This window comes from Anneissia japonica, unplaced genomic scaffold (assembly GCF_011630105.1).
Source record: "Anneissia japonica isolate Jap-2015-1 unplaced genomic scaffold, ASM1163010v1 scaffold1417_len1240632_cov203, whole genome shotgun sequence".
NCBI lineage: Eukaryota > Metazoa > Echinodermata > Crinoidea > Comatulida > Comatulidae > Anneissia > Anneissia japonica.
The window spans coordinates 249,602-262,546 of NW_022727891.1; the positions used below are offsets into that span (position 1 = coordinate 249,602).

The window sequence follows — 12,945 nt, forward strand, 5'->3', positions numbered from 1 at the left end:
TGGAAAATGAAAACATGAATGCTAAACCAATCACAAGTAAGCCAGTGATAGTTTGAAAACTTAATTTCACTCTAAATATTGTTATAAAGTCTTGCAGTAGCCGCATTTTTTGATATGATTTTACCCAAGTGAGAAGCTAAATGGAATTAGATGATCGGAAGTCGATGATCGTAAGACAATGCTACTATTATATATCGTTAGAACAAAGACAAATTAATCTAAGCGTACAGATTGTCGTGTTATTCTCATTCTGTTACACCAAAAATAAAAAAAAAAACTGCTGCTTAACGGATTGCCAAGTGGGTCTATGACTTGCTTGATTGCTTATGCCCCATTAGCGCTGTTCCCCGGGGACACAATACGTATTGCGTTACTGCTATTATTATGAATGGGCGATTCATCGTTGCCAAGCGATTTATCGTTCCCGTCGCACAGGATATTGGACCTTGTATAAATATAGCGTACATCAAGCGCCACCATCATTTTGGACTCAGGAGCGATTGGTAAACTCTTAAGCCTTACGTTACCAGTCTAACACACGTTTGCCGAGCAATTGTTATAGGCCTATCACTTTTGTTGGTATGTAGTCCATTATTTATATTGTAATTATTTTTTTAATCTTTTTAATTTTTTATGCTGCCCCTAAACTATGGAATGTTCTACCGATTGAAATCAGGAAAGCAAGTAATGTTGATGTTGTTAAAAATATGAAAACTTTTTTATTATTGCTTTTAATTTATAATTTTCCTGTCTTGTTGGAATCGCCGATCTTATTAATATGAATTTTAACTTGCTTATGACTGTTTAACTTTTATTGTGATGCAATATTATTGACTTTTAATGTTGAATCTTGCTTCCTAGAATTTTAGCTTCCCATAATTTTAACTTTCTCTTCTATATTGTAAAATTGTATTCTTATGTATTTCATTGTAGTATTATTATGGAAGTTGCGCAATATAAATAAATAAACTGTTATTATTATTATTATTATTATTATTATTATTATTATTATTATTATTATTATTATTATTATTATTATTATCATTATTATTATTATTAGTAGTAGTAGTAGTAGTAGTAGTATTAGTATTATTATTATTAATATTATTATTATTATTATTATTATTATTATTATTGTTATTATTATTATTATTATTATTATTATTATTATTATTACTACTACTACTACTACTACTACTAATACAGACCGTATATCTTTAACAATAATGTTACCGGTGGTAGATGGTTAGATCCCAGAGGGATCATTGGCGTAACGAGGATGTTTGCGCCGCTGGCTAAGGCTTCTTGGCTTCTACTACTCCTGGGGGACGGAAATTTTTGACGTTTTAAGGGCGTATTTTGGTAGGTCTTGCTCGGCCGATTGGGGAAAAATGCTGATGAATTGCATTGCCACTTGGATAAGACAGTGATTAATATAAATATTGACTATTTTTGGCCATGTGCCTAAAGAGAGAACAAAAATAGCTAAGACCCGTAGGCCTTCATCCACTAGACATTTTACCATCAATGTGGTTCGTAGAATAAACTATCCATTTGTACAACCACTCACGGTTTTAAAACATGAGTTGAATTAAAATTGAATTGAATTGAATTTACATAAAATATTAAATATATCGTCTAATATTAAAATGCCAAGGTTTTTCCATACCGATGTGATTGGTACAAGTTTGAGTGATATACTGTGTTCATTTTTATTATTCCTATTAGAAGTTGATCAACCGGTTTTATAAACGTGCAATACGTCGTCGATGTGTAATAATTATTTCGATCCTTAACAGCAAATTTATAATGAAATTTTAAACTGAATAAACAAACAAATTAAAATTTTTACCTTGTATCTATATCGTGCATGTTTTTAGGTCATTCAAGTGCATCTGTCAATATTTAAACCAGATTTTAACTAGAGTTACGGTATTTTACGTTTGTTGTAAATTTATCGATTGTCTTGTGCCAATGGAAAGACATTTCCAAATACATTTTCGGACCAATAAAAATTATCTTATCTATACAATGGTATTATCTTTTGAAGAACCTGTATTTGCGACAATGCAGATGGTATTCCGTGCAAGTTTGTTATTGTTAGTAGTGGTGGTAGACGTTTCCTATGCAAAGTATGGTTGTACCTATGCAACTGAATCGTATTTTGGACCGCGTAAGTTCTATCAAATACCGTCAACATCATACATTTTTTATTTTGCATGTGCCTGATTTAATATGCTACGGTTAGAAAGCTAATTAGCTGCCATATTAAAGTGGTAGTCTGTGGGCACACATCCACATCATAATCGAACAGAGAGAGTCACGCACCCTATCGAGCAAGCGGCGCATTCTAACTTGATACTGCGCGCTTCTTCCCAGCCAACCAATGGTGGAGAGTTCAGGATTTCTTCATATTCAACAGAAATAGGATGATTAATTTAATAAAGAATGACGTATATGCACGTGCCTGCCGCTTTAAATTAAAACCATTTAATTGTATTCCACCCTGGGAATTGTAGTTGATGGCATGTGTGATGACTCAAAATAACAAAATTAACGAATTCCTTAATTTCAAACATATCGTGGTTATCATTCGTTTTGTAAAATTTCATACGTTCTTTACCAATCCTTCCATTTTTATACATGACAGGTTATTAATTTACAAATGTTAAAAAACAAATCATAACGCCGTTTATGATATTATTTCAGGCTCTAAATTTTTTGAATGTAGCGAATGCGATGACACAGGGGCGCAAATTACTCATAATTGTGAATTGGCCTAAACAGGAATAAATATATTTAATGTATTTATTTGGTTTTATTGATTGATTGTATCATCGAATTAATTGGTTGGTTGTGTAAATAATTGATCGTTTTACTTGATTAGTTGATTGGTCCATCGATTGATTGCTTGTTTGATTGATTTATTTGATTAAATGATTGTTGATCAATTTATAAATTTATCGATTACCATTTATTTGTTATTTATAGATTGACAATGAATTGGTAGGTTGGTTGTGTGAATAATTGATCGTTTGATTTGTTTGATTTTTCCGCTGATTGATTAAATGAATGATTGACTTATTGAATGATTGAATGACTGATTGATCGATTTGTTGATTATCGATTTGTCGTTTAATTTCTTCAATACTGGTAATGTATTGATTGATTTATAAATTTATCATTTATTTATTATATTAATTGATTTATTGATAATTTTAATATATTTACTTTCTTAGAAAAATGTAAGGACAGTGATGGAAATGAATACAATGAAGGTGACACCTGGCGTACTAAGGATTGCAAGAACTGTGAATGCTACAATTTCTATCACTTGTGCTGTGATCTGTAAGTATAAACACTCAAGTTCAAGTTTGTTTTATTGGTCATAGGCCTATACAATAATTTATACAATACATGAAATTAGCTTTCCCGGTACAATGAATAAAGAAAAATACTATACTAAAATATAACAGAATCAAAACATACTTCATAGAATAAAACACCCTGAAAATATGAAAAGTCTGCCGCTGGGCTTGTTGGCCATTAAGAATTTTTACTTTAGTAGAACACAAAAAGAGCTTCATATCCTATTTTTTCGTAAGATGATGAGCTTTAATTTGATTATGATTTATTCATTGTAGACTTAATAATTTTTAAATAAAACATAAATTGACGATATTGTATACGATATTTAATTTAAATGAACTTGTTATTGTTTAGTATAAATGGTCTACCGCTTATATACCGTAAAACCTTAAATAGAAGCCTTCATGGGCCTAATCTCGAGAAGAAGCCCATCTCAAAAAGATGCACCCTTCTTTAGTTTGCGAAAGAAATGAAAGAAGCGCAGCCCATTTGGAAAAGAAGCCCATGGGCTTCTAATCAAAATAACTGTGGGCTTCTCTCGAGACATTCAGACTGACGTTATCTCTGATCAATAATGATAGCGTGTACGTCGGTATAATTATTATTGTATTGTAATAGCATGGTTAAAAAAATAAATTCCACAGTTGAATAATGTCGTATAGTAGCGATTCCCAAATTTACAATATTTTTGGTTTACAAAAGTAATCTCGAAAAGCAGCCCATCTCGAAGCCCATCAAAGAATCCTAAAAAAGAGAGGCTTCTATTCAAGGTTTTAAGGCTTGAAGAAATATGTATTTTGTTGGCCTATACTGTATATTTTCTTGAATCCTGATGTTGTTTTAATCACGCAGGAAACCTGTATACTATGATTGGAAATCTGCTCCGAAGGGATGTATAGCAGAATGGAACCCAAAGACGTGTAAGGAAGAGTTCGTTTTGGAATCGAACCCCACATTACCTTGTCCATACGCTGAAGAAGAATGGTAATCCCCTATTATATCACGCATCGCACCACGTAACCATGCACATGTGACAGTAATGATTACTGGATGTTGTGGCCAATGTGATGAGCAAGGAACACAGAGACCAGCAACCACTGATCCAGTGCCACTAAGTTTGATCAATCCTTTCCTCCATGGTTTGATTGATTACATTCGTGAAACCAAGTGAAACGAAAATTTAGGCAAAAGTATTATACGGGATGGAACGTGAATATTTTCAATTGCGCAATATCACTGTATTCATAATGTTCGTACTTATAAGAGTATATTGATAAATCAATATGAATTGGTTGAACGAATCTCTCTTTTTCTAAAGCTGTGTTGTGAGTTTGTGGATAAGACTTCAGTCATTTAAAAACGGCATAATTCTATCCCTCACAATAAATTACAGAATTTTTCCCACGATGTATGTTGGTCTGTAGAATTACTGAGGTTTTGTTGCCTTTTTTTGGAAATAGGTACCATGGGCACATTTCCAACAATGCAACTGTCCTTCAGAGTGATTGTTGTAAATATAGTCAAAGGAACTGTATAATGCATTGACTCACCTCCCTTCAGTACCCAGGGTGAATACTGTCAGGTCTCGATGATTTAGGTCCTGTTTGGTTTATGATTTATTTTAAAGTATTTATATTGCAATCAGTTGAAACTGCCATTTTATTGATGATAACTTAGATCTACTGTGTTTCCCTAATTTATTGAAATACACAATGCCCCACCCAAAGAAAAATATCAGAACATAGCTGTGTTTTTTACGATATCAAGCTGTTTAAAAGACGATGGCTCTCTGAGAAAAATAAAGCAAAACAACTTAATGATAGACCGTGCTGTCTGTATTTCTTTGTATAATAAAGATAACTTGATGATGATTATGATGATGTTGTGATTGAGATAATCGATGGTGGTAATAAATGATGACATTGAAGAATGGTAAATGATAATGATAACGATAATGAGGAAGATCATAATTATAATTATGTATATAGGCCTACGTTGATGATCGATGATGATGATTATGACAATTGATGATGATAATATATGATGACATTGTAGGATAAGTACTGATAATGGTGATGATAATAATGATGATGAGGAAATTTATAATGATAATTAGGCCTAGGCCCTTATGCATATTATAGGCTTACTTTGTTTTAATTATTTTATTTAGGCACACAACACATGCACAAAGGATTGCCAAGGCCTATCACTTCATGTCCTACTTTGTAGGTGACAATCCCTTTAACAAGACAAACATACACACATGATGCTGTACACAAACTAAATCTCAATATGAGGTTTAGGGAGTGGAGTTGTTTGGTCGTGAGAAAAAATCCTGCAACACTGACAGGAATTGAACACATAACCCTGGGATTGGAAGGTATTTTGAAGATCTAGGGTTGGAGAACCACCAGAAAATGTTGACAATTCAAATGCTTATAATCGATGATAGCCTACTGATATGTAGAAAATAGGTCTACATATAATTTTTCCCCGACGAAATGTGGTTTTTCTTTCAGACGGGGCTGGTACGGGTCTCCCGACCTAGGCGCCAGTGGCGCAATACCTATGAGCTCTCACTGGCTAAAGCCTGGGGCTCCGGAACCTCAAGGGGCCCCCAGCAAATTCAAATATTTATTTTTTACAAACAAATAACCAAGCCCCCTTGCCAAGCCAAAGTTTGCCAAGAAATTAGGGCCCGGGCCAGTCTAGCCTACATTTTGTTGAAACTTGAAAAATTTGCCAAAGTACCGTACGCTAACTGGAGTGGAGTTGAATAGCTTGGTGGTTAAGATGCTTGCCTTCCAATCCCAGGGTCCTGGGTTCAATTCCTGCCAGTTGCAGGATTTTTTCTCACGACATAAACAACTCCACCCTCTTAATTTATATATATGTAAGGGATTGTCACCTACAAGTAGGACAGTGATATATATATTCGCTATTGGCAATCCTTGGCACATGTGTTGTGTGAAAAAAGAAAGAATAATAATAATAATAACCATGAGCAAAAACGTTGACACACATGAGTATGATACATAGGCCTACGTTTCTGTCCATAAATATTTATTGATTTTAATTGACTCGTTTTGTTTGGTAGGCCTAGGACTATTGTGTAGGCCTATTAGTGATATCTTTTATCACTAAAATTCTAAAATATCTAAAATTAAGTGGCCACACGCTCTTTTTGGGGTCAAATCACGATACATAAACTTAGAATTCGAATGTCTAAAAAAGTATTAAAATACAGTACCGTACGTCATAGAACGCAATTTTTTTTCTTTGTGGACGGAGGTGTGTGCTCCCCGCCCATCTCCTAAATACGTACTCACCGCGCATAGTTACCAACCTGAGAGATTTGAAATGCGTGACTATCCAGTTAAGTGGGGGAGGCAGGGGAGGGGTGCCAGGGCCCCGGGTTTTTTAGGGGGGGGGGGCGGTGTGGGCCGGTTCCAGTCACATCAGTGACAAAACGCGCAATATCTTTCGTGGTTGGCCGGCTGGGTTTGTTTTGTTGGGAAAAGAGAAACTTACCTTGCTGAATTGATTCTCGAACGAGATAACGATCGAAAGCTCTCTAGGCCTACACTTCTTTTTTTATAAACCAGTAAAATTTTGCCCAGGCTCAGCGTTCTTTTTTTTTTTTGTCATTTGACATTGTAGGCCTACCTACAGGTAAGCCTCAATTTGTTCTTATTTTGTTCTTAAGTTTTAAGCAATTTCAGCCTCGTGTTCTTATAGATGTGTTCTTATATAAAAAAAGTTTATTGACTCGATCAAGCTACTGCATGACCTTCTTTAAGGCCTATTTAATAAAATCAATTTCTTCTATTAATTTTAAATAGGCCTACATTTTCCCCTGAATTCTTTATCACGCATAGACTTAACTTGTGCTAAATGCGTGACAAATCTTTGATCACGAATGTGTTTCTGCAAAATGCGTGTTTCATCCAAAATCACTTTGAACTGCGGGACCGTCCCGGTTGACCGCGGCACCCATTCCCAAATGTTAAATGCCGCTTTATCAATGAATGCATTACATACGTAGACATGCATCATACAGGATCAAGATAGAAAAAAAAGAAAACACCACTAAACATTTTAAAAATTAAACGCTTATTTTTATACCTTCATGAGGTAAACTACTGTGTGAAAAATATATTAAACAAACAATAATTTTAGCACCTCCAAAATTTAAACCATAGACCCCCAACTATAAAACGATACAACGACTGAGTCTACATCAGAGCTAAGCCCAGTACCAGTAATGTAAAGCCCTTCTCATGACCTCAGAAACCCGTTACAAACCAACCCGTTATTGTCCGAGCTACAGTAAGTTACTATGCTGGATACGATCTGAAAACTTCCTGTTCCGGGGAAGCTCAAAAAAGTGTATTAATACTTCGGTATACTAGGCGCAAAAGCTAAATTCATTATCACCTCACCGCAATCCAATATTAATTGATAAAATAGCTGCAAGACATTCTTCTATGACCTTTTTGTTTCGACGGAAATAAATATATGTTGTCACTCTTCCAGTGTCCATGTTATGTGGTTATGCTGAACATTTTTAGGCCTACACAGAAATTCACACGGCAGGAGGGGCAGATTATACGCGGATCAACAAGGAGAGAGTATTGTTGATCGAGGGGGTTGAGTCCTTCGGTCTGATGTTGAGTGTGACAGGTATATTCTTTGGAACCGACAATCATGGTATCACCCTTCGATGCAAACGATACTCCTATGTAAGTAGGTTTGTCAGTTATATTTTGTGTTGAAATTGAATTGTTGATGAGGCCTAAAACGTCAAACTAGGCCAGGGTGGTAGTTATTTTTTATAAATGCAAGGGCCTAGCCTAGCTCGGTCACATCTACAGTAGGCCTAGCTTAATTCTAGTGCCTAGCTAGGCTAGAGAGTGATGTCGATGAATGGATGGATGTCCTTCTTTGATGAAAATTAACAAAATTGAAGTATATAAGTTTTCATAAACCATTTGCTATTAGGATTGAATTACTCTTAATCTGCAAAATGACCATTTTTTTAAATAACATTATAAGTAGTTGATTGTGATGGGATAAAAAGAAAAGCCTAGGCAGCAATGATGGCTAGGCTAGAGGGAGCACCTAGGCCTTCCTAATAATAATGCACGCGACGTTGAACGAAACCGATGGTGCAAGTTACAGCCATTACATAGACGATTCGTACCATTTTATTATACAATCATTAGATGATTATTAATTCTCCGTGGGTATGTCCTTAACCTTAAAATTCGGTCTCACTACTGTTTTCTTAATGCAAAATATAAAATAATATTAAGAAATGATACAAAAACCAATGAAATTGGCAAACACAAGCAAGAAGAAAAAGTTTTATATCATATATATATTTATTTATATATACAGTATATATATTTTTGAAGGAATTCAAAGTTGAAGAATTTCAATTGAACTGCAAGTGCTGCTGGGGGAACATTATCCCGCAGTTTAACTGAGCGGTATTTGAATGTTTGTTGCCTAAATTTATTGTTCCATTTTGGTAAAACAACTGAAGTATTTTTTTGATTTTCTTTTTGTTCTCAGATCATGATAATTATCCATTAGTTCATAGAATTTATTTAAGTACTCAGGAACTGTGCCTGTTAAACATTTAAAGGACATATTAGTATATTCTGTTCTCGTCGTTGATTTACATACTTCCAATATGATTATAAGAACAAAACAATGAGCCATATTGTGAATAATAAATGAAGAAAAACAGATTAAAAGGATAGTTACCTTGTTTTAACTAACAATTTTTATTTTAGAAACACACAAGCTTCTTTCATTCATGATTATGAATGAGCATCATGAAGATAATAATATTTAATATTTCAGCCTACGGACTAGAGTTGATCCAATTTAGACTGCAGGGCTAGTAGTAGTTATAGGTTAGACTTAACTGTAAAATATGTACCATGGGTATTCAATGTATAGATTAACAAAGTTAACATTTCATTGGAATGACTTAATTAATCATTGTAATGGTGATATACTTAAAATGTGCATTACAAAATCGCCTCTATGCGCTAAGAAACCACAGCCCAAATGCACAAAAAAGGGAAGAAATAAAAACAAAAACCAAAAGAAAAGGAATCAAGTTCAGAATTAAAATATAAAGATGGAGGGTCATGCACAGTCTCAGGTAGTTGGTTCCAAAGCTTCGGAGCAGCAACTATAAAAATATGATTGCACAAGTTTTAAGGTCACCAATGGGACAGTTACGAATGGTAGATCAAGATGAGGTAGACCTAAGTCTGCGGCCTAGCATGCTTACTGTAGGTCCCAACCTAGTCCTATACATAGACTTGCAGAATCATTTTAAAATTAAAAATAATAAATGTGCTTTTGACTTACAAGTAAATACACACATAAATAAAGAATAGCAATAACATTTGGATAAGTAGCTGTTGAGACCATGGTAATTAACTTTACAGAATATTTTTATGGTTATTAAGGAGTGTACTTGTACACAAACCTTAAAATAATTTATTTTGATTGTTTTGTTCATTAGATGGTTCTTTGGTGGAATTTCTCGAAATGAAGCAGAGATGCGGTTGAAGGATAAGCGTCCGGGAATATTCTTAATTCGTGAAAGTAACACAAGTCCTGGTTCATTTGTTCTTTGTGTAAGGTATGCTGACCCATAATACATTTTATTTCACAGTTGACTTTTTCCGATATACTGACTTAACAACAATCATGATGAAATAGTTTAAATAAGGTACAGCAATAAAGATGAAATACTCAATCCTTTTCAACTAACAAACATTTAACTATTTGTGCCTACCATAAATGCTCGAGTAAGCGCTGCAACGCTAATAAAATTTGTTGAGGCTTCATTGCGGCGCTTATTCAAGAGCAGCGCTTTCCATCCCCGTACTCATGTTGCCTATCTCACATATTCCAATAGGCCTATCATAGCTCCTACGTCATTGTATATAAACGTTTATAAAGAAATACTTGTGTCTTCATTGTGTTACTTATTTATTTTAACACTATACATTGTATTTAAAACCCTATTTCTCAAAGTGTTTCATTACACACAGGGTAATTATATACTATTGATTAAGCGGCGCTTAGCTAAAAAAATCAGGTTTGGTGCAGCGCTTATTCGAGAGCAGTGCTTATTTGAGCATTTCGGTAAACAATTATTAAATAGTTTGGGTTTTGTTAGTTCAAATTTACAATAAAGATGATAGACAACACAATAAAAACGTGCTCAGTGTTGAATATATAAACGGCATGATGATATGTCTTCATGATGTCTAGTGTAAATGTAGCTTCACTCTTAAAAAAAAGCCCACAGAGTGAAAAAATGGCATCAATCAAACGTTAAGCATTGGTTTCAGTATCAGTGGCACAAGCAATGCTGTATTGGGGGAAACCCACAGAAAATACCAACCTCTAAAAAATAAATTGCTGTCTAAGTTTAAAATTAATGATTTGATTGTCTATAATTTCAGTGAAAACTGCAAAGTATCTCATTACATTATCAATAAACGTGGCGAGAAGTACCAGATTGGAGATCAAGAATTTAAAAGCTTACCAGATATTATACAGTTCTACAAACTTCATTTTTTAGACACAACAACACTTGTAGAACCGGTAAGTTGAACAGTACCTATTGCAAGTAGTATTTTTTTTTCTTTTAAAAAACTATATTTTAAAATATTTAGCAGTGTCAATTTTAAAATATGTAAATATTTCAATATCCATGTTGATGAAATGTGTGGTATTAGTGCATTGCATATTATTAGCATAAATTAAGTGATCAGTAGAATGATTTTAACTACTGTTACTTTTTATTCATAGAGTCCGAAAGGTCCAATTGTTCCACCAGAATCTCCATCAACTACCTTTGCTCCTGCGGGTGTCCCAACTGCAGGCGGAGAACTTGTTATTGCTTTATATGATTTTAAGGGAAAGGTGAGTTAATTAAGTTTCATTGGTGACAGTTGATGGTGTTGACTTTATTAAGTGTTTTTCCCCCCTGCATTAAAAACATGAAACAAAAAGTTTTATTCTACTGTAGCCTAGGCCTAAGTATACATTGTGTCTGTATTTAACATTTTTCGATCTTTGTCGATTTAAATTCGAAGATATGTCTTGGTCCTTGACTCATTTATGTTCACTTGGATTGGCTTTAAGTCTTCATAGGACTACGAATGAATGCCTTGTTTAAAGCAAGAAATCAAGTTGTCTTTACCCAGTGTACTGCTCATCTATTTTATTTGTGTGTAAATTTTTTAACCAAAAAGCAATTCTTCCAATAAACTTGAAATCAAATTCTATTGTATGTATGTAGGAAATACTGAACAGAATAATGCATAAATCTTTTTAATTTATAATTGAAAATATAATAAAAACATAAATGATAGTACAGTACTCTTGTTACAACAGTAAAAAAGAATCTGACCTAATTGTGTTTTACAGAGAATGGAGTGAATACATGAATTATTTGTAGGCAAAAAAAGAAATAGTTTGTATAAATTGAATTGCACATTAAACTTGTGAGAATAGGGAGAGGAACCATGCAGAACAATAATGGAAATGAAACCCAACAGAAAAAATATTTTGCACAGAGATGAAACCTGAAGTAAAACTAGTTTGAAATGCAGGTTTAATATCATATAGTTAAAGTGCTATGAGTAAAAATGGTTCTCAATGTAATATTTTTTTAAATCTTAAATTGTTCAAATGTTACTTAAAAACATTGGCTGTATTCAACTTGTCGTTCTTTGTTGAACCACGCCCACCTACGCAGTGGTAAAATCCTACTTGACGAAGACGACCAGACGAATAGAAAACTGGTAAATACTCGACAAAACAAAATGGCTGCGTAATCAAGGTTGCTTTGTCTTGTGGCAGTAAGGGTTTTTCATAAAAAAAATGTTTTCCATGCAGTTTTTGATATCTGTTAGCCTACAATTATTTTTTTACTTCATGTGGGTAAATATTATAATTATTATTTTCTGAAATTAAATCTAAATTATATTAACACAAATGTTGTTGCTAAACTGACCAATCGGCCATGTTTGTTTTGGTCATGTTGATACCTTTTTGCAAATTAACGCTGGTTGACACACTCTGGTTTACGTTAACTTCTGTTGTCAACGAAGTCTATTTTACGAACCAACCGAATGAAAATAATATTCAACGAAACAAACCTGTTGAATACTGCCATTGATGTGAACATTATAGAATCTTATTGAAAGAGGCAGAAATGAATTTATATAAACCAATTCTAGAATGCACTGACTGAAGTCTCCTACTTGAAGGATGATGAATAGGTGTAAATCACCTTGTTTGTTATTTCCAGGCACATTATTTTTAACAGACTGTACAGTTGATGAAATAAATGTATTCTTCTTTTTGTTTAACTAGGATGAGGAAGACTTACCATTTAACAAAGGAGATATTTTAACTGTTATTAGGAAAGATGAAGAACAGTGGTGGACTGCAGTTCATCCAGCAACAGGAGCAAAGGGTGCTATACCTAAACCATATGTCGAAAAGGTGAGTTGATCAAAAACTTTAAAA

At 33.8% G+C, this 12,945-nt stretch overlaps 2 protein-coding genes across 3 annotated transcripts; both read left to right on the top strand.

Annotated features, from left to right (window-relative positions):
• The first annotated feature begins 421 nt into the window (after positions 1-421).
• LOC117113906 (beta-microseminoprotein E1-like) lies at positions 422-5,191 on the top strand. Its single transcript, XM_033257410.1, has 4 exons — positions 422-579; positions 2,051-2,173; positions 3,240-3,348; positions 4,222-5,191. The coding sequence occupies exons 2-4, from the start codon at positions 2,068-2,070 to the stop codon at positions 4,355-4,357; spliced, it is 351 nt and encodes a 116-aa protein (XP_033113301.1). The 5' UTR covers positions 422-579; positions 2,051-2,067; the 3' UTR covers positions 4,358-5,191.
• Positions 5,192-7,677: 2,486 nt separating this feature from the next.
• Positions 7,678-12,945, top strand: LOC117113870 (crk-like protein). Of its 2 annotated transcripts, none has more exons than XM_033257334.1 (5): positions 7,678-8,111; positions 9,917-10,036; positions 10,869-11,010; positions 11,218-11,331; positions 12,790-12,945. In XM_033257334.1, exons 1-5 carry the CDS (start codon positions 8,077-8,079, stop codon positions 12,928-12,930), a joined length of 552 nt encoding a protein of 183 aa, XP_033113225.1. In that variant the 5' UTR covers positions 7,678-8,076; the 3' UTR covers positions 12,931-12,945. The 2 variants fall into 2 exon arrangements, with proteins under 2 accessions (XP_033113225.1, XP_033113226.1); XM_033257335.1 differs by lacking the exon at positions 7,678-8,111 and adding an exon at positions 8,317-8,337.